General features: G+C 38.7%; 1 protein-coding gene across 13 annotated transcripts in view; it reads left to right on the forward strand.

Moving 5' to 3' along the window:
- kidins220b (kinase D-interacting substrate 220b) overlaps positions 1-26,517 on the forward strand; it is a 171,521-nt gene that overhangs the window by 65,684 nt on the left and 79,320 nt on the right. For all 13 annotated transcript variants that reach the window (XM_051924905.1, XM_051924908.1, XM_028796888.2 and 10 more), the window contains 7 exons: positions 8,271-8,422; positions 8,856-9,145; positions 13,532-13,672; positions 20,320-20,557; positions 20,654-20,742; positions 23,540-23,684; positions 25,061-25,223. In XM_051924905.1, the coding sequence (XP_051780865.1) occupies positions 8,271-8,422; positions 8,856-9,145; positions 13,532-13,672; positions 20,320-20,557; positions 20,654-20,742; positions 23,540-23,684; positions 25,061-25,223 (1,218 nt within the window). The remainder of the gene's footprint in view (positions 1-8,270; positions 8,423-8,855; positions 9,146-13,531; positions 13,673-20,319; positions 20,558-20,653; positions 20,743-23,539; positions 23,685-25,060; positions 25,224-26,517) is intronic.

A 26,517-nucleotide genomic window follows, 5' to 3' on the forward strand; every position in this document is an offset into this window, starting at 1 on the left:
ATTCATATTGTACTGATAGTTAATGTAGTCACAGTACAGGAGAACTGGGAAATTGTAGTCCGGTCCATAAGTATATGGACAATGACAGAATGTTCATAATTTTGGCTATGTACTCCACCAAAATGGATTTGAAACAAACCAATCAAGATGTGATTGAAGTATAGACTTTAGCTTTAATTCAAGAAGTTTAACAAAAATGTTGTGTGAGCTGTTTGGAAAAGACCAACATTTTTACACACAGTCCCTCTATTTTCAGGGGCTCAAATGTATTTGCTTGCAGTCTGAAAACTGACCATCTCCAGGTGCTGGCTTTCCACCCTAGTGATACTTTGCCAGGCTTTTACTGCAGCTCTCTTCATCAGATGCTACTTGTTTGTTGGACTTTGTATTCCGCAAGTGAAATGCCTGTCCAGTTGGGTTGAGATCAGTTGATTGACTTGGCCTTTGAAGAATCTTCCACTACTTGCGTTGAAAAGTACTTGGTTTGCCTTTGCTGTTTGTTTTGGCACATTGTCCATCTGTGCTGTGATGCACTATCCTATCAGTTTTGCAGTACTGTATTTGGATGAATGTGAACAGATAGTATAGCCATATATACTTCAGAATTCCTCCTGAAACTTCTGCCAGTTAGTCATACTATATACACTAGTGACTGAGTTCCCTTTGCATGATCATGCCTTAAAACTGCGTGTTTCACAGATGATGTGGTATTCATTGGCTCATGAGCAGTTTCTTCTTTTCTTCATACTCTTCTCTCTCCAACATTCTGGTATATATTGATCTTAGTTTCCTTTGCCCAAAGAAAATTGTTCCAGAACTGGACAGGTTTTTAAAAAAATGTTTCCTGTTTTAAAAAAATGTTTCCTGGCAAATTCTTACCTGTCCTTTCTATGCTTAAGGTGTACCAGTGTCTCTTGAGTGTAGACTTTGGCAATTATATGTCACCTCCCAGAGAGTGCTCTTAGTTTGGCTAAATGTTGTGAAGGGGATCTTCTTCACCAAAGAAAGGATTCTACAATAATCCATCACAATTGTCTTCTATGGTTTCCAGACCTTCTGGTTTTGCCAAGGTCACCATTGTGTTCGTTCTTTTTCATAATGTACCAAATAGTTGATTTGACCACTCCTTTCTGCTATCTTTCGAAAGGGTTTTTATTTTCTCAACGTGATGGACAGCTCTTTGGTCCTCATATTGAGTGTTTGCAGTGACCGCTTCCAAATGCAAATTCTACACTTGGAATCAATTCCAGACCTTTTACCTGCTTACTAGTTAATGAAATAATGAGGGAACTGCTGCCACCTGGCTATGGAATAGGTTGTCAGTTAAATTTCAATATACTTTTGAGCCCCTGGAAATGTTGGGCTATGCAGAAAAATGGCTGTCATTAAGGGTAAACCCCTTAAGTTAAAGCTTATAAGTCTATACTTCGATCACCTAATGATTGCTTTATTTCAAATCATTGTGGTGGCATACAGAGCCAAAATTATGAAAATTGTGCCACTGTCCAAATACTCATGGACCTGACTGTAAAATGCATCCGGAAAGTATTCACAACGCATCACTTTTTCCACATTTTGTTATATTACAGCCTTATTCCAAAATGGATTAAATTCATTTTTTTCCTCAGAATTCTTCACACAACACCCCATAGTGACAACGTGAAGAAAGTTTACTTGAGGTTTTTGCAAATTTATTAAAAATAAAAAAATTGAGAAAGCACATGTACATAAGTATTCACAGCCTTTGCCATGAAGCTCAGAATTTAGCTCAGGTGCATCCTGTTTCCCCTGATCATCCTTGAGATGTTTCTGCAGCTTAATTGGGGTCCACCTGTGGTAAATTCAGTTGATTGGTCATGATTTGGAAAGGCACATTCCTGTCTATATAAGGACCCACAGTTGATAGTTCATGTCAGAACACAAACCAAGCATGAAGTCAAAGGAATTGTCTGTAGACCTCCGAGACAGGATTGTCTTGAGGCACAAATCTGGGGAAGGTTACAGAAAACTTTCTGCTGCTTTGAAGGTCCCAATGAGCACAGTGGCCTCCATCATCCGTAAGTGGAAGAAGTTCGAAACCACCAGGACTCTTATTAGAGCTGGCCGGCCATCTAAACTGAGCGATCGGGGGAGAAGGACCTTAGTCAGGGAGGTGACCAAGAACCCGATGGTCACTGTGTCAGAACTCCAGAGGTCCTCTGTGGAGAGAAGAGAACCTTCCAGGAGAACAACCATCTCTGCAGCAATCCACCAATCAGGCCTGTATGGTAGAGTGGCCAGACGGAAGTCACTCCTTAGTAAAAGGCACATGACAGCACGTCTGGAGTTTGCCAAAAGGCACCTGAAGGACTCTCAGACCATGAGAAAGAAAATTCTCTGGTCTGATGAGACAAAGATTGAACTCTTTGGTGTGAATGCCAGGCGTCACGTTTGGAGAAAACCAGGCACCACTCATCACCAGGCCAATACCATCCCTACAGTGAAGCATGGTGGTGGCAGCATCCTGCTGTGGGAATGTTTTTCAGCGGCAGGAACTGGGAGACTAGTCAGGATAAAGGGAAAGATGACTGCAGCAATGTATAGAGACATCCTGGATGAAAACCTGCTCCAGAGCGCTCTTGACCTCAGACTGGGGCGACAGTTCATCTTTCAGCAGGACAACGGCCCTAAGCACACAGCCAAGATATCAAAGGAGTGGCTTCAGGACAATTCTGTGAATGTCCTTGAGTGGCCCAGCCAGAGCCCAGACTTGAATCCGATTGAACATCTCTGGAGAGATCTTAAAATGGCTGTGCACCGACGCTTCCCATCCAACCTGATGGAGCTTGTGAGGTGCTGCAAAGATGAATGGGCGAAACTGGCCAAGGATAGGTGTGCCAAGCTTGTGGCATCATATTCAAAAAGACTTGAGGCTGTAATTGCTACCAAAGGTGCATCGACAAAGTATTGAGCAAAGGCTGTGAATACTTATGTACATGTGATTTCTCAGTTTTTTTATTTTTAATAAATTTGCAAAAACTTCAAGTAAACTTTTTTCACATTTTCATTATGGGGTGTTGTGTGTAGAATTATGAGGAAAAAAATGAATATAATCCTTTTTGGAATAAGGCTGTAACATAACAAAATGTGGAAAAAGTGATGCGCTGTGAATACTTTCCGGATGCACTGTATATACTTAAAAATTGTGGCTCGTATGGATTTCAGCTCTTCTTCATGACTGCTTTTATGGCTTGCTGGCCCAAGAAGGAGTTTCGCATCCAGCCACTGATAGAATGACAGCAGTGCAGGTCCTTGGTATTTTGATGGTTCTTATCTTGTATATAAACATCTACTTGTGGAAGTTGTGTCTGTCTGTCGAGGCGGCCCGGAAGAGCGAGACTACAGCATGAAGCTCAAAGAAAGTGACTTTATCGCCAAAGTGAAACCACTGAGAAAAGAGAAACTTGCCTAGTCGCTAATACACAAGCAAGGCGAGCACATCAGCAATACGAAATCTCCGAAGAGAGAGAAATCTGCTTTGCTGCTGATAGACAATGTAGGGAAGCATGTTGGCAAAACGAAACTACCGAGGAAAGAGAACCTTGCTTAGCTGCTAATGCACAACCGATGCAATTGATTGATTGATTGAAGTGCCAGAGTCCATAGTTTCTAGGAGGCCGAGCTTTTTACAGCACAGGCTTACACAGCTAGTATTTAAATAAAACTTTTCTGCCTGAGTACCTCTTACATTTGTTGTTTTTTTTTTTTTTGTTTTTTTTTTTTTTGCTGTTTGTGTTTGTTCCTGCTGTGGCTGCTGATGTGGCCATTAACATAACCATAAAGTACAAAAAAAGCACATACAAATGTACATGTAACGTCCAGAATCGATAACCTAAGTTTGAATGTATTAAAATGTTTATTTATTTTTAATTGAAATATTTGAAGCTTATTTTTTTGACTGATTAGACAACCTTATTGTGTTGTACCAAAGAATAAGAAAATTATTTATAAATATTTTTTGTAGGAGTCCAAATGAACGTTTATTTCAAACTGAACAACATACACCATTTATTGTGTCACAATTCTTCTGAATTTAAAACAATGCAGAAGTGATTTTTTTATATTCAGTGTTATTAAATAGATCTATTTTCACATCAAGCAAAGGAAAAGAATTATGACATGAAGAATTTTCATTTTAAATTCAACAACAGTAGAACCCTGATTATCCATTCCCTGCATTACCAATGTGAAGTTTTAAGTGTAGTAAATTACTTTTCTTATAGTTCATAAAAGCTTTGCGTGAATGCTTTAGTGCTCCCATAAATACTATATTTTTAACCTCGACTGTACGAAGTGAGCTGGCAGGAACTAATGACTGTGGGAATGTGGGCATGATTCACTCCCCAGCTGCACCCCCTTGGCTACTGTCAATGTGACACCTGCGTTGACCATGTCCCAGTGTTTTGGTCACTTAGGATTTTTGTGTTTATAAATTTCAAAGCATTGTGGTGAACCTGTGGTAGGAACTGCAAACCTGTGTTCTCTTGCTCAGAGGTGAGCATTTTGCAACCTGAGCTAAATGGAGAGGTCCATCCATTGGCTGCACAGAGTCTTTCTGGGACCACTATTAGTGCTATAATCTGATCTGTCTCTGTGTCAGCCCCCACTTTCTCTGTGCAGCATCGCCACTACATTCGAAATATCCACAGCACAAATCCCACCTTTATCGTCAATTGAATTTCTATGGACACCACAAAGTATCTTAGTTCGAAGGTTTGTGCTGTGGTGAAGTGCCAGTGGTGAGCTCTGAACAGATTTTCTCTAGCCATAGAGCCCATCTCCGTGAGCAGTGTGCTTTTCTGGTGACATCAGCTGATCTTACTCTGCAGCCGTATGTCTTATCTATGTTTTTCTGTCCGCATTACTTGGGATATTTGGGGATTCTACTGTAATTACAAGAATCTCCACACACTTGAGGAATGCATTGTAGCTATGCAAGTTTGTTCTAATTAATCTGCATCGGCTTTTCAACAGCAGTTAGAGAGTTTTTGAAAAGACTGCAAAATGTTGCTTAGTAAAAAAAAAAATTACTTTTTAAAGGATTTTTTTATAATTAAATTATGTATGGATTTCATTTTTGTAACCAAAAGAACTTCTTTTTTGGTGTTTCTTGAAAATAAATTGCTAATAAATGTTCTAGCTTCAACAATTCTATGGATAACTTTCTAATCATTTGTTTTTTTATGTCACTGAGAAAGTAATAATTTGATCATCTTAATTTTTTTTTATTTTTGCTAGTAAGAGAGCCTGACACTTGTGCTGTGCAGTGAATATTGTTATTTTACATTGAACATGAAAATACCCTAGGTTTGGCTTCTTCCACCTATCAGTTTTAAACTAGAATCTTTACCTAGCTTCAAACTACTACAAACCCCAATTCCAATGAAGTTGGGACATTGTGTAAAACGTAAATATAAACAGAATACAATGATTTGCAAATCCTTTTCAACCTATATTCAATTGAATACACTATGAAGTAGACAAGATATCGAATGTTCAAACTGATAAACTTTATTGTTGTTTTGCAAATCTTCACTCATTTTGAATTTGATGCCTGCAACACGTTCCAAAAAAGCTGGGACAGGGGCAGCAAAAGACTGGGAAAGTTGAGGAATATTCAAAAAACACCTGTTTTGAACATTCCACAGGTGAACAGGTTAATTGGAAACAGGTGTTTGTCATGATTGGGTATAAAAGGAGCATCCCCAAAAGGCTCAGTCATTCACAAACAAGGATGGGGCGAGATTCACCACTTTGTGAACAACTGCATGGGCAAATAGTCCAGCAGTTTAAGAACAACTTTTCTCAACGTACAATTGCAAGGAATCTAGGGATTTCATCATCTACTGTCCATAATATCATCAAAAGATTCAGAGAATCTGGAGAAATCTCTGCACATAAGTGGCAAAATATCAACACTGGATGCCCGTGACCTTCGATCCCTCAGGCGGCACTGCATTAAAAACCGACATCATTCTGTAAAGGATATTACCACGTGGGCTCAGGAATACTTCAGAAAACCATTGTCAGTTAACACAGTTCGTCGCTATATCTACAAGTGCAAGTTAAAACTCTACCATGCAAAGCGAAAGCCATATATCAACAACACCCAGAAACACCGGCGGCTTCTCTGGGCCCGAGCTCATCTGAGATGGACTGACGCATAGTGGAAAAGTGTGCTGTGGTCTGACGAGTCCACATTTCAGATTGTTTTTGGAAATCATGGACGTCATGTCCTCTGGGCCAAAGAGGAAAAGGACCATCTGGATTGCTATCAGTGCAAAGTTCAAAAGCCAGCATCTGTGATGGTATGGGGGTGTGTTAGTGCCCATGGCATGGGTAACTTGCACATCTGTGAAGGCACCATTAATGCTGAAAGGTACATACAGGTTTTGGAGCAACATATGCTGCCATCCAAGCGACGTCTTTTTCAGGGATGTCCCTGCTTATTTCAGGTTTTGGAGCAACATATGCTGCCATCCAAGCGACATCTTTTTCAGGGATGTCCCTGCTTATTTCAGCAGGACAATGCAAAGCCACATTCTGCATGTGTTACAACAGCGTGGCTTCGTAGTAAAAGAGTGCGGGTATTAGACTGGCCTGCCTGCAGCCCAGACCTGTCTCCCATTGAAAATGTGTGGCGCATTATGAAGCGCAAAATACGACAACGGAGACCCCGGACTGTTGAGCAACTGAAGTTGTACATCAAGCAAGAATGGGAAAGAATTCCACCTATACAGCTTCAACAATTAGTGTTCTCAGTTCCCAAACGCTTATTGAGTGTTGTTAAAAGGAAAGAAGATATAACACAGTGGTAAACATGCCCTTGTCCCAGCTTTTTTGGAACGTGTTGCAGGCATCAAATTCAAAATGAGTGAAGATTTGCAAAACAACAATAAAGTTTATCAGTTTGAACATTCGATATCTTGTCTTTGTAGTGTATTCAATTGAATATAGGTTGAAAATGATTTGCAAATCCTTGTATTCTTTTTTTATTTACGTTTTACACAACATCCCAACTTCATTGGAATTGGGGTTGTACTACTGCTACTGCTTCACCAAAAGCATGTATTTTTTCACATAGCTCACAATATGGGGATTAGTGTTGATCAGCGAATTTCGCCAAAGTGTTATTTGCAGTGAATTTGCTGCATTTGCCCTTGTTCATCAGATTATTTACTGATAATTTGGCCTGTTTAGGCGAAATTATTTATTCATTTTCATTATAGACTCTGTGGGATGAGTTTGTCTGTGCTTATAGCCAAATGTGCTGTTCAATCTAGAGTTCCACATCAGTATAAGAGAAGGAGGCGTATGCCCTATGCATACATAATAATTAGCCATGTGGCTCAGCGAGAGTGATGATCCCCCAATCCACCAAACACAGGAAACTGTATGAAATATTAATAATAACAAAAAATGTTTTACTAATTACAAGATGTTTCTGTCTTTTTGATGGAATAAAAAGTGCAAAGCATCAGCACAGACAGTTTGAAGAACCTTCAGCATGACTTCAAAAAATAGAACAAGCCAGTTGAATATTCTGCCTTTAGAAGACCTACATATTATTTCTGACTTTTGAGTATGAAATTTCCAGTTCCACTTTGTTTTGATGAAGTATATGATCGAGTGTTTCTGACCTCGTTTTTTTCTTCTTTGATCTCATGGAGGCACAGTTTGCAGTGGTTGGCACTGCTACCACACACCTCAAGACACTTTTTTAGCCACAGTAATCGGTCCAATATAGTTGGAAGATGTTTCCCTAGCACTTATGGTCACTTTAAAGACGATTGTGCCATTATAATCCAGTCAGATATAGTTCAGTTTGTCCTTCCCCATTGACTTTAATGCATTTCGGCAAGTATGGCGAAAATGGTGAACATTACCATAATTAAGGGGACTTCACAGTGAAGCGAATTTGGTAATGTTTGCTCACCAGTAATGGGGATATCAACATTTTACACACTATTTTTCAAACCCATTTATCCATGACTAGATCGCATGGCAGCTGGAAACTATCCCAGCAATTCATGGGTACAAGAAAGGAACAACACCAAGAGAATGCCAGTCAATTATAGTTATGCTAAATATATTTGACATGTTCACTATCACTAATACTTTACTCTCTTTCTCTGTAGAGCAGATATTAGGTTTTTATATTTTTTTTTCTTAAAAAAAGGCATTGTAGTTGAGTGTTTGCAAAGGTAAATCTGTTTTATTCTTTTTGTTAGATTCTTATTTACAGATTATAACAGGCTGTCAAGTGTCGGAGGGGAAACGTCAATGGCGGAAATGATAGCTACTCTCTCAGATGCCTGTGAAAGAGAATTTGGTTTCCTGGCAACCAGGCTTTTTAGAGTCTTTAAAGCTGAAGACACCCAAGGTAATAAAAAAAAAAAATTCTGCCCATACGTTTTTTAATCTACTTATCCAGCCAAGGGACATCAAGAGCCCTTTGCTTATCCCAAGAGCATTTTGGACAAACTGGGAACCATAATCCCGGGATTGTTAGCTAGTCCATAGCAGATTACACTTGTGAGCGCACACCCATTCCAATTCATACTGAGCTAATTTGAAGTCTTCAGTTAAACTTGTGTGCAGATTTTTTGAAGTGAAAGGATAACTGTAGTACCCAGAGAAAAACATTCATACACTCAAACTTAACCACAGTGTGAGGCAGCAGCACTAATAACTGGAACTTTGTGTCACACAAACTTAATTTATTTGCATTAAATTTCATATTAATTCAGATATATTCAAATGTATATTTTATTTCATAATGTGCTGAATGTGTCTTTTCTTTATATATTGTACAGGAAAAGCGAAGTGGAAGAAAACTTGCTGCGTTCCTTCTTTTGTTATTTTTATATTTATTCTCTGCTGCCTCATTACTGGAGTTGTTTTGTTGGCAATATTTAAAGTAGATCCAAAGAACATGACGGTGAATGCCTTCCTGATCTCTATTGCCTGTGTTGTTGGCCTGGTCTTGATGCTGAACTGCCGAACTTGGTGGCAAGTACTTGACTCAGTCCTGAATTCCCAGAGGAAGCGACTCCACAGTGCTGCAAATAATCTACACAGACTCAAGAGTGAAGGATTTATGAAGGTAGATTACTTCTGTTTTAAATCAAACTGCTTTTTATTTTCTGCTGAATTATGTGAAAAATTCTGTTTTGAAATTCTTACAGAAGTGACCTATGTGTAAATATGAAATGTTACTTAAGTATTATTGTGACATAAGATTATTTGTATGTATCTAAAACCTGTATTATTAAATTGTAGGACAATCCTGTTAGCTCCCATTTCACATTAAACGACAGTGGGCTTTCTTAAATTAAAGGCCATTTAATAATATATACAGTTAGGTCCATAAATATTTGGACAGAGACAGCTTTTTTCTAATTTTGGTTCTGTACATTACCACAATGAATTTTAAATGAAACAACTCAGATGCAGTTGAAGTGCAGACGTTCAGCTTTAATTCAGTGGGGTGAACAAAACCATTGCATAAAAATGTGAGGCAACTTAAGCATTTTTTTAACACAATCCCTTCATTTCAAGGGCTCAAAAGTAATTGGACAATTGACTCAAAGGCTATTTCATGGGCAGGTGTGGGCAAGTCCGTCGTTATGTCATTATCAATTAAGCAGATAAAAGTCCTGGAGTTGATTTGAGGTGTGGTGCTTGCATGTGGAAGATTTTGCTGTGAACAGACAACATGCGGTCGAAGGAGCTCTCCATGCAGGTGAAAGAAGCCATCCTTAAGCTGTGAAAACAGAAAAAACCCATCCGAGAAATTGCTACAATATTACGAGTGTCAAAATCTACAGTTTGGTACATCCTGAGAAAGAAAGCAAGCACTGGTGAACTCAGCAATGCAAAAAGACCTGGACGCCCACGGAAGACAATAGTGGTGGATGATCACCAACTACAGGAAACCATCTCCCCATACTGAAGAGAACCATCAACTGGCCAACGAGCTGAATTTGTTCTACTGCAGATTTGATAATCCCTCTTTCACACCTCTCACCCACGCCAATCAAAATACACTCCCAGCACCCACTACCAAGCCCCTGCCCCTCCCCACTGACACCATACCTGCACTCAGGATCTGTGAAGGGGGCGTGAGTCAGCTCTTCAGGAGGCAGAAGATCAGGAAGGCACCAGATCCAGATGGTGTGTCACCCTCCTGTCTTAAAGTCTGTGCTGATCAGCTGGCCCCCATATTTACACAGATCTTCAACAGATCCCTGGAGCTATGTGACGTTCCCTCCTGCCTTAAGCGTTCCACAATTATCCCGGTTCCAAAGAAAACCTCCATCGCAGGGTTAAATGACTACAGGCCAGTCGCCCTGACGTCTGTGGTCATGAAATCCTTTGAAAGACTGGAGTTGACCTAGCTGAAGGACATTACAGGCCCCCTGCTTGACCCCCTACAGTTTGCTTACTGAGCAAACCGGTCAGTGGATGATGCAATCAACATGGGACTGCACTACATCCTGCAACATCTCGACTCTTCAGGGACATATGCTAGGATCCTGTTTGTGGACTTCAGCTCGGCGTTCAATACTATCATTCCAGAAGTCCTCCACACCAAACTCACTTGGCTCACTGTACCAGCTCCCATCTCCCAGTGGATCACAAACTTCCTGACAGATAGGAAGCAGCAAGTGAGACTGGGAAAAATCACATCCAGCACACGAACAGTCAGCACTGGCGCCCCCCAGGGATGTGTCCTCTCTCCTCTGCTCTTCTCCCTCTACACAAATGACTGCACCTCAAGAGACCCGTCTGTTAAAAACCTTGAAGTTCGCAGATGATATGACAGTCATTGGCCTCATAAAGGACAGTGACGAGTCTGTATACAGACGAGAGGTCGAACAACTGGCCCTCTGGTGTGGTCAAAACAGCCTGGAGCTGAACAAGCTTAAAACTGTGGAGATGACAGTGGACTTCAGGAGGAGCCCCCCAGTGCTGCCCCCTCTCACACTACTCAACAGCATTGTGTCTGCTGTGGAAAACTTTAGGTTTCTGGGATCCACAATTTCCCAGGACCTAAAGTGGGAAGTAAACATAAACACAATTGTTAAAAAGGCCCAGCAGAGGTTGTAGTTCCTGCGCCAGCTAAGGAAGTTCAACCTGCCTCAGGAGCTGCTCATCCAATTTTACTCTGCAGTAATCCAGTCTGTTCTCTGTTCATCTATCACAGTCTGGTTTGGCTCAGCCACAAAACAGGACAGGAACAGACTTCAACGGACAGTCAGGATTGCAGAAAAAGTCATTGGTGTTGATCTGCCCTCCATTCAAGACTTATACAGATCTCGAGTCAGGAAACGGGCAGAAAACATCATTGCAGACCCATCACACCCTGGTTACAGCCTTTTTCAACTTCTTCCCTCTGGTAGGCGCTACAGAGCACTGTACGCCAAAACTACCAGACATGTGAACAGTTTCTTTCCTCAGGCCATCACTCTCATGAACACTTAAGTCAATCCCACAGCATCAGGGACAATACTAGGTAAAACCGGAGTCCAATTCCTTGTATGTGTACATATACTTGGCCAATAAAGCTGATTCTGATTCTGATTCTGGTGAAGAGAAACCCCTTCACAACAGCCAACCAAGTGACCAACACTCTGCTGGGGGTAGGCGTATTGATATCCAAGTCTACCATAAAGAGACGACTGCATGAAAGTAAATACAGAGGGTGCACTGCAAGGTACAAGCCACTCATAAGCCTCAAGAATAGAAAGGCTAGATTGGACTTTGCTAAAGAACATCTAAAAAAGCCAGCACAGTTCTGGAAAAACATTCTTTGGACAGATGAAACCAAGATCAACCTCTACCAGAATGATGGCAAGAAAAAAGTATGGAGAAGGCATGGAACAGCTCATTATCCAAAGCATACCACATCATCTGTAAACCACGGTGGAGGCAGTGTGATGGCTTGGGCGTGCATGGCTGCCAGTGGCACTGGGACACTAGTGTTTATTGATGATGTGACACAGGACAGAAGCAGCCGAATGAATTCTGAGGTGTTCAGAGACATACTGTCTGCTCAAATCCAGCTAAACACAGTCAAATTGATTGGGTGGCGTTTCATGATACCGATGGACAATGACCCAAAACATACAGCCAATGCAACCCAGGAGTTTATTAAAGCAAAGAAGTGGAAAATTCTTAAATGGCCAAGTCAGTCACCTGATCTTAACCCAACTGAGCATGCACTTCACTTGTTGAAGACTAAACCTCAGACAGAAAGGCCCACAAACAAACAGCAACTGAAAGCCGCTGCAGTAAAGGCCTGGCAGAGCATTAAAATGGAGGAAACCCAGCATCTGACTTCAGGCTGTCATTGCCAGCAAAGGGTATTCAACCAAGTATTAGAAATGAACATTTTATTTCCAGTTATATAATTTGTCCAATTACTTTAGCATTGTGAACAGTGCTAAGGAGGCAAATGATCCCAAGCATTTTGTGTTTTTGCCTCACAGCTACTGTACCACATTGTAGTCACCAAGCCTGTGACGGCACTTTAGTCGTACAGTGCCATATGCATCACTTATCCTTTGAAGTAAAATCTCAGGCAGTTCAGCTGAGGTATAGAAAATAATAAATATATCCACTCTCAGGACTGATCTGATGTAGAATAAAAATGTGAAACATGCATTTTAAACCTTTTTATAAGTCTTTGTGTTTTTCTTGTTTTATATTAATTTCTTTTTTTGATTAGTTCTGATTTACAATGATGGTCCTTTCTGTAAAATGAAACATTGAGTAATTTAGAATTGTTTTCTACTTGTCATTTTTATCTTGCATGTTGTTTGTATTTATTGTTGGAACAGGCATGTTTACAAGGAGGTTTTGTCTAAAATTGGCAGACATAGTCTCTAATTATCTCTAACCTCTTATACAATTAAATGTTGTATTTTTTTTCCTGAAAATAATTTGAGAAAAAAAAAACCTTGCACTAAATTCGTTAAGAGAATAAAGTTGGTTAGGGAATCCTTACAATATAATGCAATGTAAACTCTTTATGGATTTAAAAGGAGGCCCAAAGAAAGCATAAAAAAGGACAGAATTTACTATCCTTTGCTGACCACAAAAATCCTGTGTAGCCTTAATGCCTTGGTAAATGTAAAGGGTAGTGTATTTAAAACCTTTCACTAAACAATTACATATTTATATTGATGTTATAAAAAAATTTCACTGTGCAAGTTTCCTGTTTTTTAATATTTACTTACTGAATACGTTTCATCTCATATTTAAAGATGCAAGGTTACAGTGTAGTTTATTCAACCCCATTAAAATATAAATAAAGCTTTCACCTGAGGACATGATTTGATATCTCATATTTCACACTTAAATTAATATTCAGTTGCCTGCTATTGAGATTATAAATTATGGTAATAAAAAGCATAAGGCAGCAAGCCAGCACATTGAAATTAACTTTCCATGTCTTCTTAATCTGGTTCATATTGTCATTTTAAAGGTTTTAAAGTGTGAAGTGGAATTGATGGCTAAGATGGCTAAGGCAATCGATGGTTTTACTCAAAATCAAACCAGGCTTGTAGTTATAATTGATGGACTGGATTCCTGTGAACAAGATAAAGTCCTACAAATGCTTGATACAGTAAGTTTTTTTTTTTCCTTTATGAATTTTCAATACTAATTTTAAACAAAAGAAAATAGTATTTTTGCACGAGTCCAAGCAGAAAAAAATTAGGATGTGAGATCCTGCCATTTTAAATGGAATAACCAAAACAGACATCAAGTCTTAATAGATTATTGAAAGTTGCTTATATAACATAATACTTAGAGTAGTGTCTGAATTTGTAATTTCTAAGGGAATCATATTTAGATAGTGCCTGGATAAATAAAACTATAGCTATATAAATGCAAGAGGCTAAAGCCTAACCTTACAGTATCAGCCACAGAATAAAAAGTAATCCTGGATAGCCAACCATTAACTAAGAGCTACTTCACACACATATCGACACCCAAATTCACACAAGCTCATTTCATCATCACCAGTTAATCAGAATATCCACATTTCTGGGAAATGGAAGGAAGATGTGCGGATAGGGAGAGAAGATGTACACTCCATGCAGACAGTAAAGGAATCATGAGGCAGTGATGTTAACCAGTGAAATATCAGTACTTACTGTAAGAAGAAATGTAATACAGGAAAGTGATTTTTATATCTAACCATGCTTGCTTCAACTTCCACCAACCCCCTTAGGCTGCTGTTCAGTTTTATTTCCCATTTATAATCATGCTTGTTTCTGCATGTAGGTCACCACTGAAAATTACTAGGTAAAACTGAGTCTTGAGCCATAATGGTTGTGAGACACTGACCTAAACCATTTGCGCAGGTGCCAAAGCAGAGTGTCCAATCAAATTAAACATCACATGTTTGTTATGCAGAACTCAGAAACCGTGGGGGTTGAGGGTGAAATTAGAACAATTAGAAAATAAATAAAAAATATCTCTTGGTGCTGTCAGTACCTTTAGTGGAGGTGGTGTGCGCATCGGGAAATATACTGTGAACAAGTCAGAAACAAGACATGGTAAGCAGTTATGTCTGTCTTGTATACATCTGTGACACAATGGCATCAAAATATGGGTTGCTATTGGCTATACTGCTCATTTGTGTTTGCTGTTTGTGAATGGGATATCGACCAGTACTACCTACATCAGGGACAACATCCATCTGGTCCTGGTCCTGATCCTGATCCCATTCTTGCATTATTTGAGAGATACCTCTTGTAGCAAGACCACGCCTGCCCCCACATTTCATCCGTGCAACTCAGCATGCTGTACAGGTTATTTGTCAGCTCCCTAGGTCAAAAGGACATGGACACACTAACTCAGCTGGCTCTTCTTGATCTGTAGAAGCAGCAATTATACTGTTGAGATCCTCCTGTGTTGCCAAGTGCCTCTCATTGTCACCGTGTGCGACACCAGCATCCCAGCTCAGGTTGAGTGTTTTGATCACTACTCAGAGCGGATGACCAGAAGTGAGTATGAGGGATGTACAGTGAGTGGTAAAATGATTGCTTTCTCACTGCTGCATGTAATTTTGCCTGAAACGGCTACCGTTGTTTCAGTTTTTGGTCAGTCTCAAAAACACCTTTACCATCAGTTGTCAGCAAGACCCTGGTGCTTTAGCTTCAACACTTGAGGCAGCTAGTCATTTTTTATGCTCAGTGAAATTACAATTCTTTTTTTTGAGAGGGCACAATGACCTCAGATTTGAATTAGCTAATTCTCATGCCCTGCTCAATACTTTCCCAGTACACACCATAGATTACAGGCTGATGAGGACAACAGTGCCTGCAAAAAGCAAAGATGCAAACCTTAGGTTCTCATGCTAGATCTCCCTTAAAACTCTACATCCAACCCACTGGATACCCTCTAAACGTTATGCTTTCACACTTGATGTTAACTCGTTCAGTCTTCTATTAGGCAAGCAAAACTTAATAGTATGAAGCAATCTTTCTGGAATGGCGCACTTTTGGAAAGCCTATCTATGGAAGGCCGTGTTGTGGTGTTAGGTGAGAGCATGGGATATTGGTTTGCCTTTCTATGTAAAGAAAAGAAGAGATGTGGTGCAGCACATGATGCTGGCACGAGTGGCTAGACAGCTGCATAGGAGTGCTTCATGTGTGGAGGTAGTGGACAAGCAAGTGTGAGCATGAGAGATTTATTGCGCCACACATGCACTCATTGGTGGTACCAACATCTTGGTGGCACGCCTTAACTTGTTGAGGAAGAGTGGCAGGTGAGCCTGGGAAGAGTTCAGGAGAGGTTTGACCTGAGCAAGGTTCAGGAAGGGAGACTAGATTGGGAATCTGGATTGTGATTCAAACCTTCATGAAATAAGAAGTGTAATTAGAAGATTGAGTGCAGCAATGCAAACGTGAAGGTGTGTAAGCCTATGGGTGGGGTTGTCTGGCCAGGACTGGCTGCTGACATTCCTCAAGGATATTAGAACATGCTACCAGGGCTAGTGATGGGCAGAACTTCTGTTGGTGTGGTGTAGTTATTGGCTAAAGTGTAACAAACATCTGCAAGCTCTGAGGTAGGAGAACAAGGTGATGCTTAGTCTGGATTTAAGTTCTATGAGGAAGAGGCAAGACCCAGGGAATGTCAGATGCTGCAGTTGCTATAGGGAATTCAGTTTGGCTGCTTATATTCTTTGGACAGTCCCATGATGGGAAAGAAGGTATGACAGTCCTACAAAACTGAGTCCTTTGAAATTCCTATGAATTTCAGGCAGTATTGTGAACTAGTGGTCCATGATCAGTATCCTGTTGAAGTGCTCAGTGAAGTCGCTTTGCCCTGAGTAATCTTAGGAAGGGTAAAGAGTGAAAGAACTTGAATATTTTTTTCATCTTTATTTATTGATATACTAGCCAACCCGCGGCGTAGCATACGCCACATAATTATGTATTGATGGGTGAACACTTTCTGAAAGACACAGTTGTCCATGGGGTTGGTTTTGAGGATACGACTGTAGGTGAATGAAAAGATGGAACTCTGGAGATGGCAACATACAATGCTGCATTTTACACGCTGCATACAGCGATTCACATCGAAGCATAGACACTGCTAAGACCATGGGATACCCCTCGCAAACTGTTTTACACGCTGCATACAGCGATTCACATCGAAGCATAGACACTGCTAAGACCATGGGATACCCCTCGCAAACTGTTTTACACGCTGCATACAGCGATTCACATCCGTGACAAATATGATTCTTCTTAGATGGTCCTGTCGTGTCCACCCTCGCTCTTGAAGCATACACACTGCCTGGTCATGTGCCCGCTCGCAAGAGCAACTAACAGAGACCCGCCCACCAACTCTAAGACCATGGGATACCCCTCGCAAACTGTTTTATACGCCATATACAGCGATTCACATCCGCGACAAACATGCTTCTTCTTATGGGGTGGGTTTGAGGATACGACTGTAAGGGAACTCTGGAGAGAGCAACATACAATTGTCCGTGACTGAAAACTGGAGGACCACCACCGCGCCCCCACCTCCCAGAGCGAGGGACGGGGCTGGATGGCAGTCGCGCACGGAGGGCGGAACGGGGTGTGAGGGGAAGGACGCCTAGTGAGGACGATGTATTGATGGGTGAACAGTCAGCTCTTAGTCATCGTTCAGTACGCACTGCCTGCTCATGTGCCCGCCCCCAACTCCTCACCTGAATTGGTTTCGTCTGTGTACAGTCCACATGCACTTGTGAGTCACGTTGACTATTCATTTTCCAAACACCGCCTCACTCATTCAGTTTCGCATCTGCTACAGTCCACATGCACCTCTGAGCCACGTTGACTTTTCATTGTTCTGTTTGTCCGGTGAGGTTTCCAGTGTTGAGTGTAATTAAGCCAAAGGCCCCACACCTGGTGGTGCCCTTCTGTCAATTCCTTTAAGTTTCAGCTTTGCAACCATACTCCCCCCGGAACCCAAAGACTTTGGTTGCCCAGCAGATCATGGGAATAACGCCACCAGATCGCCAGTTGGCATCGTTTATGGTCGGAACTACGACGGTATGTGATCGTCTTCGAACCTCCGACTTTCGTTCTTGATTAATGAAAACATTCTTAGCAAATGCTTTCGCCCTCGTGCGAATTGTTGGTGGACGGGGCTCTATTGTGCGTGTGCCATGAAGACGAAAGCGACTTTCGTGGTGTTTGTTGCCTGGAGAGTGAGGGTGGATGCGGGCCAGGGAATAAGGAGTATTATGAAGACAAACGTTTTCTGTGTTCCTGCAGGACCATCTAAGAAGATGCATGTTTGTCGCGGATGCGAATCGCTGTATGTAGTGTGTAAAACAGTTTGCGATGGTGGATGCGGTCGTGTGTCGTAACCGAAAAGTCAACGTGGCTCAGAGGTTCATGTGGACTGTAGCAGAGACGAATGCGAATGACGCCATGTTTTGTGAGTTGCTGCGTGCCAGTTGGTGGGCGTGGCTCTGCGAGTTGTCGTTGTATCCAATGGTCTTAGAGTTGGTGGGCGTGGCTCCGTCCTACGTGCTCCATGGGTGTCTTGCTTGCTGGCGGCTTAGTGAATTATATATATAGATGCACTTTACTTTTTGATTGTGTCCATGCATAACAATTTTATTCATAATGTATTACTTGGCACAAAACTGTGATTTGGCACACATATAATAAAACAGCTTTTGTATTTTTCTTAAGAAGCTTTTGTGTCTGTGTCTCTCTTATGTTGTTACTCTGGTCACTTGGATATGACTACAGATGCCTATAGAATGAACAGTATGCAAGAAGCTGAGGCTGAGGGTACCACAGTACCACAAGGTATAGGTAGTTGTGGACTTCTGACCACATTTGTTTCCGGCAGAGCGGTTGTAAGTAGATCTGGACGCAAGATGGACCGTGTATACAGTGGTACTTGAAAGTTAGTGAACCCTTCAGAATTTTCCGTACTCCTGCATAAATATGACTTAAATCCTCATCAGATTTTCATACAAGCCCTAAAAGTAGATATGGCGAACCCAACTAAACAAATGAGGCAAAATTAACATACTTGGTCATTTTATTTATTGAGGAAAATCATCCAGTATTACATATCTGTGGGTGGCAGATGTATGTAAACAATTTCAGAGGATGGGGTGGGGACCCCTTTCAGAGTTTATAGATGCAAATGTATGCTATAATGGAGTAAGTGAGGGACCCATTAAGTTTAAACTTGTGCCATCTGTCCCCCTTGTCTTGGATATGAGGATGCCGATTCTGCTTCTACTTCTTATTCTCCCTTTTAATTTCAAGGAGTGGTTCCTTTTATCTCTTACTCAAGAGTACTTCAGCGAAAGAGCATTGCTCACAGGAAGCACTTCTGGATTAACTGAAGTCCCATAAAATAAGGATTACGAATCCCTGCAGCACCCCCTGGTTGAACTCACAGAATCCACCAAGGCTGCCCTATGAAACTACAATTTCCAGAATACCCTGTGGGTGTTTGATTGGGTATCAAAGCCCATGGAGGCTGCTCTGTAGTGTATTGGGAGAACAAGTGGTCAAAGCAGATGTTCTTCCCCTGTCTCTCTATTATAGTGGCCTCCCAGCCAGGTGGGGGAAATAATTATTTGATCCCTTGCTGAATTTGTAACTTTGCTCACTTACAAAGATATGAACAGTCTGTAATTTTTATGGTAGCAGAGGATCAATAATTATTTCTCCCACTGTAAGGAACCTTGACCCATCCCAGTAGGGACACCCACCCATGCATAGCATCCATCACAGCTGGAATATTTTACTCATGCACAATTATGTACAGCCTGTTGAAGAGTAAGTTTTGCCAGTTGGAGCACAGGCAGGTGAGGTGATTTGCTCATGGTTCCACAGTATCAGGATCTGAACCCATAACCTGAAGTACTAGATCCAAAACCTTAAACACAACACCACACTGTCTGTAGGTTTTTACCAAAGGCTAATATTATTGGCAAACACTGTACAGTATACAGAAAAGTACTTTGTTACATAGTACTTCTGATACATCCAGTTAACTGATGGCACCATTACTGAGGCCCATTGTCTCATGAAATGTTCTGGGTGAAGCCAAGTAAAACAGCTATTTATGAGGTAATTTACATTGAATGCTCTGGTACCTGTTTGGATAATGATAATATTAATATTAGCTCATAGAACAATTGCTTAAGTACCTTGAATGAATGAACACCTTAAGCTGTATAGTTTTTTTTCTTGCTAATAAAATGGTATTGGTTAAAATATCTGGTTGGTGATATTAATGTAAAATTTAATTTTTTACTCTTTTGTTTTGGTTGATGAAATTTGCAGTTTTGTATAAATTGATATATTTTTTAATTTAAGAAAGATGATGTTAGTTGGCACTTGAGTTTTTGATGATATATTGTCATTGTCTTAGTATCTTTTAATTAATAATTGTAGTGTATCCTGTGCTATGCTGAAATGTAATGAGGTTTAATGATCTTCCTTCTCTAGTTTTTCAACATAACACCATTTGTGCATTAAGTTCAAATATGTTTTAAGGTATTAATGAGTTTCCTGCTTTTTTTATCTTGGACCTGAACCTGATAGTATACCAGTCTATCACAGGGCATATACAACCTATCTTCATCTTAGAATTAATTTGTGGGGTCCAGCTAATTTCAGTATGCCACCTTGTTAAATATGTGTTAGCATTTTTGATTAAACAGGCATGCTATTTACTAGTAGTTCTCTCATTTTTAAATTACTGACTTTTTTTTTTTTTCCCCCCAAGGTGAGAATACTCTTCTCCAAAGGTCCATTTATAGCCGTCTTTGCAAGTGATCCTCACATTATAATAAAAGCAATTAATCAAAATCTTAATAGTGTGTTGAGGGATTCAAACATTAATGGCCATGACTATATGCGCAATATCGTCCACTTACCAGTATTCTTGAATAGCAGAGGGCTAAGCAATGCAAAGAAGCTGTCTGTTGCAGCTCCGAGTAATGGAGATGTCACAAATGCAGAAGGTAAGAGGTTCTGAGAAGTAATTATTTGTTTTACTGCAAAGAAAACTATTTTAAATTGCCTTTATTTTTTAAATTTTATTTTTTCCTTTTTAAAAGGCATCCATGAAGATGTTGACCGAAAGCTTTCTCAGCATAGTCTTGGAGAACTTACAAAGCTTGGCAGCAAAACAGCTCTTAATAGAAGGGTAAAGTTTTTTTATGTAATTACCACCTTTAAGAGGCTGGTTTGAGATAAGGCTGTATTATAGTTGAAGGGGTTTTACTTAATGGTTTACTGTGTGGTTTTATGTTACATATATATAAGTGCATCCAACAAAATAGCTCAATAAAATGAGTTGTGGATTTATGTGCTACCACTGTTTTGATTTTAAAAATGACCCATTTCCAGTGTGTTGTATTCAAATGTATTACTGGCTGCTTTGAGAAAAATAGTTTTGTCAGACATGATCGTTTATTCTCATTAGTTCAGCAGTTTATTCTCATTAGTTCAGCAGAGGACTTCAGGGAACTTTGTTCATATTATTACTGTATATAATGTAACATATGGTGAGATAAGTAGTAATTTATTCTAGATTGTTTGAACTGAAACTCTCTTCAAAATGTAAAAAACTGAATATGTCTCGGAAAGTTGTCAAAAAAATTAATCGGGCATTATGTTCATCACCCAAATTACTTTGGACCAGTAACTGAAATTTGCTTTGATAATGCACTCAGTTTAATTTAAGATGAATCATGAACTGAATGAACTGAAAAGGAATCAACGGTGAAACTGGAAATTGTTGAGGGAGAAGTCCTGCTTCGATTAAATAGGCCAAAATCTAACAAGTTACCAGGACCAGATAACATGTATCCTTGAGTGAAATTCCTAAAAACTGGAATCTACCTAATTACCTTGTTATATTAAAAGATTGATTGGGCTAACCTAAGTAATGATAGGCCAGTAAGCTCAACTTCTGTGACAGGTAAATTAATGGCAGCAATTATTAAAGGAAAAACTACTTATTTTTATTAAAGGAGATTAAGAAGTGGCATGATCAAAGTGTTTAAAATTTTGAAAGGAATTAGTACAGTGGATGACAATTGTTACTTTAACATACATTCTGCAACAAGAAAATGGGGACAAGGATGGAAAGTTGTTAAGGGCAGATTTTAAACTACATGGGTTAATAATGAAAGCCTCACTCTGACTTCTGCATTACGACTAATGAGAAGAAAGGGGAGATTTTCATGCTAAAACATTATTTACATCAGTAGCTCAGAATCCGATACAGTTGAAATGAGTATTTTCATTATCATTTAGCTACTTTAGCTGAGTAAGTGGTTGAAAAAAAGTATGGTTAATGCAGAATTTTATCGCTATGCACATTTCTTTTGAATGACAGCTGTTAAATGAGGTTTAACTGCACTTACTGTAACTACTATCAACAAAAATAATAATGATAATGAAGGTCAAAAAAAAGAAAATAAACAAAAAAAGACCTGTATATAATAAAAATCAAAAACGGAGAATCATCCAACAAACGAAAAAGAGAAAAATATTCCAAACAATTTGCAAACAAAATGCAAAAAAGCAACATTTATATAATGTAAGTTAGAGGATAAAGTAATTCATAACATTGTTTTTAACGAGGCGTTAATGTAATTTAATTTTTGTTTTACTTCTTTACTTTTACTACATTTTATTGTTCATTGGTATTTAAAATAGACAATTGTAGCGAAAATATGCAATGTAAAATATAATCTAGTAGCTCAAGCACTTGGACTTCATAATTGGAAAGTAATTAAAGGTTCATCATCGGGGAGTGAAACAACACCTTTGTTCATTGTAGCTCTGGCTACATTTACACTTCACATAGAGACAAACATTAGCTGATCAGGACACATGTGAATTCTGCAGTTGAATGTGACAAGTGATTTGCCTGCATTGTTTCCACCGTAAAATTCTTGAACACTCTCAAAATGTGTGACAAGCAGAAAAAGACTAAGTGTGCATTTCTCTTCTTTGATTTGTGTGCATGGAGAATGCAAAATTATGTGTGTTGAATAAGTAAAATACTGATGCTTTACCTATTCCCTTAATATTACATCTCCAGCTCACTCATTTAAATTCTGAATCATGGAGGGTGCAAAAGCTATCTTAGGTTAGGAACCAGCCCTAGACAGGGCACCAGTCCACTGCAAGATCCACAACCATACTCATACAGGAACCTATATGGTATTGCCAGCTAACCTAACATGCATGTCTTTGAGGATGTTAGAGGAAAACAAGTATTTAGATACGCAGTGAATGAGCTAACTAAGGTACTGTGCCACCTACTTACCCAAGTGTATCAATAACATGACTTGTTGAATTTGTAGTATTCTACTGTTTTTTTCTAACTGGAATAAAAATTATTATACATGATGTAAAGTAGTATTCTATAAAACCTTATATGAATTAAATAAAAATAATCACTAGAGCATTTTAAAAAACTACTTTCTCATAACCACATTGGAGAGCTTGATTGGATTTGAAAAAGGCTAAAGAAGCTAGTCAGACAATACTTTGCAGTCTGTTACTGTTTAGTTTGTATAGATAGATTGTATGCCTATATAATCAAATATTTTTACTAGCGTCTGTTTTTAAACACAAACTATTCCTCCTGGGTGGCAGCTAAACTTTTTCAACTGAAAATTAAAAGGCTAAGAGCAGCTGTAAGTCCTTCCTATCCATTATGAATCTAAGCATCAAATTTCTATAGTTTAATCAACCGTGAACTTGTGGAGAAGTATTTTATAAATCAATTGTGCAGAAGGACGCATTTATTGGCATCTTTAGCCCCTCTAGGAAGTGTGGAGTATACAGTAATGAAATACTGCATATGAAAGTCAATCTATTAATGTTTAGCTCTGTGTTTTCCTGTTTGTGGAACAGTTTCCTTCAATTGCATCCTCATACTGAATTGTATGGTGGTTTAAACAAATATGGTCTCTTTTTCTCAGGATACCTACAGAAGAAGACAAATGCAAAGGTCAATTACACGGCAGATGTCTTTTGATTTGTCAAAGTTGCTTGTCACTGAAGATTGGTTTAGTGATATTAGCCCACAAACAATGAGAAGATTACTGAACATTGTCTCAGTGACAGGTACATCTTTTTGACTAATTTATCACTGCATATAACAGTGGATAGATATTCTTTCTCTATGGAATGTTACAATATTCTTAAAAGTAAAATTTAGAATTTTGTCTTCTCAAAGTAAAATAGAATGTATTTAACAGGTGTCAGATCTCCCGGATAAATTGCAAGATTGACAGACTATTCTTCTCTGATGAGGTTTGACACTGCAGAGTTGTGTTTTTGAAGCAACACACAGATCCACCTTTTTAAATTATTAGGCCAACATTAAATCAGTGGTCTGTCTTACATTCTGCTACCAGTGAACCATGTCTGATACATATATGATGAAAAGTACCAAATGAAGGAGAAGACAGCAAAAAATGAAGTTGATATGAGTTAGAAAAGACTGAAAGTGCATGTGGAAAAGAATAAGGTGAAAAGTTCAGAAAACAAGCTCAAGATCATCAGCCCAATAACCATCAAACAGAGCAATGGACTTGGAATAGACTACTGAAGCCTAGTGAAGTGTCATCTTAAAAAATGATTATCTTGATCTGCCATTCTGATTCTCTTTAACGTTCTTAATACATCACTTGAAATATTAACATTTACATCTAAGTGCATTTCACAAACATCAATCTTTTCTTTATTTTGTCTTTACTCTTTTTCCAGCCATTTCCATGCAAAATTGAAATTAAAAAATTGCATCTTTAGTGTTAATTCAGGAAAACCAATTGGCAAACAATAAACTCTTTCCTGCTTTTATTAAGGGTTTAGCCAAAAAAACAATTTAAAAATTAAGGCAATTAAGAAGATTTTTGGTACACTACACTTGAATGATAGTTTAATAATACAGTTTTCTCTTAAAAAATATGAAATATTATAACATTGCGTAGAAGAAGAGTGTTGCAGGAGTACAGTGGCAGTAAGCTTCTAAATTTAAAAAGTTTTTTTTTAATATATACTCAAATATACCAAATCATGCACAAATACACATTTTAAAATTCATTACCTTACAATCTGTTGTATATTTTCTGTCAATAAACATCAGGGGTGCTTATAGCCAATACCAGACTTACTAATAATGTTGTTTTTGCCACAAAATATTTTACATGATTTTCTTGAGTTATCTACCAGCTGAGAACTTTGACTTTTTTTAAGGTTCTGTCCAGCATTGCCCAGTCAATTTACAAAGTGATGATGACTATTTGTGAAAGTGTCAGACATAATAAGGAGATATTTCAACTGAATCAGAGCTACAGTTATACAACAAGGAAAATCAACATTAATTTACAAAGTTTTATATTATCAACTAGCCAAAAATATTTCTTGATTTGAAGCTTGTCTATTTGAATTCATGTCTACACAGATTTTTGCTAACAGTTATCTGGTGTCTATTGTAGGGAGACTGTTGAGAGCCAATCAGATTACATTCAACTGGGATAGATTGGCTTCCTGGATAAACCTTACAGAACAATGGCCTTATAGAACATCCTGGCTCATTCTGTATCTTGAAGAAACTGAAGGTGTTCCAGATCATGTCACTTTGAAAACAATATATGAAAGGTAACTGTTGTTTATAAATCTGTAACGTATTTAGCATTTTATAACTATTTTTATATGTAGTATGGGTAGTTATTTTAAAAATCTAACAAAAACTAAAACTTGTGTAGATATTTTAGAAAGAGTTTGAAAAAGAATTAAGCGCTGATAGAAGTTTTTGTTTGCAAAAGATGAGAACAGGTGAAAAGTGAATTCTATGAATATACTGTAATTATAAAATTTAGACAGTTTAATGGTGAGGCCTAATGAAGGCTCAGTTGTCTAAATATTCGGCTAATGTATTCATTTTCATTTCATTCCAGCAGGTGTCAGTGTTGCTTTTTATTAAAATTTTTAACTCTTCAGTTAAATAGTATGCAGTGAAAAGCCATTATTATGTACAAAAAATTATACTAACATTCATATGCTAAAAGTTTGGATTCATTCCTTTTATGCTGAAAGGTCATATTTGCTCAGTAGGTTCATAATTTAGTCCTACCACCGTTGTTATTGTTAGAAACTTGTGATCTGGTTTCAGAAGTACATCTTTGATTTTTATCATCTTGGTTATCTATAGCATTGACAGAATTATGTTTATAATATGGGTTACGTTTAACACATTTAATTAGAACAAACCCTTGAATCAGCAAAACATAATTCATTTTATAATCTAACCATGGTAAGTTTTTTATTATTATTATAAACTAGGGGGCTTTGCCCCCTGCTCGCTTCGCTCGCCAACCCCTGTGTTTGGTTAATCGGATATACAATTTAAAATTTTATTTTTCTTTGGGATTGTTTCAATTTCATTATTTGCACTTTTACTTTAAAGCTTCATTAAAAACAATATTTTTTGGAGACACATTGTGACAACGCAACGTATAACTGCCCGTGAGTGAATATTGTTTCTGTTTCTCTAATAAATAGTCTGACGTTTTCTAATGTTTGTCCCTGTGATTTATTGATTGTCATAGCAAAAGCTATTCTCACTATAAACTGTAAAACATTTCAATACGAATGGCATAACACAATCTCCTTTGGTGTGTAATGTTATTCGCGGAATATATACATTACTTTTCTTTTTGCCTGTTAAAATTTGCATCGCTTCTACGTGATCATCAATATACACTTGACCAAACTGTATATTCTTTGAAATTTAACTTGTCGTTCCTTTAACTGTTCCGGGACCACAGATTCTTATAGCGTATGGTCCATTATTGTGTAAATCCATGTTTTGTGTATTGAATGATGTGAATGCGAAAAGACTTTGTTGTCTACTCTTTGCCTTTTATTTCTGACCTTGATTTGTCCTGCTATT

This window comes from Erpetoichthys calabaricus, chromosome 3 (genome assembly GCF_900747795.2).
Source record: "Erpetoichthys calabaricus chromosome 3, fErpCal1.3, whole genome shotgun sequence".
In the NCBI taxonomy this organism is placed as follows: domain Eukaryota; kingdom Metazoa; phylum Chordata; class Cladistia; order Polypteriformes; family Polypteridae; genus Erpetoichthys; species Erpetoichthys calabaricus.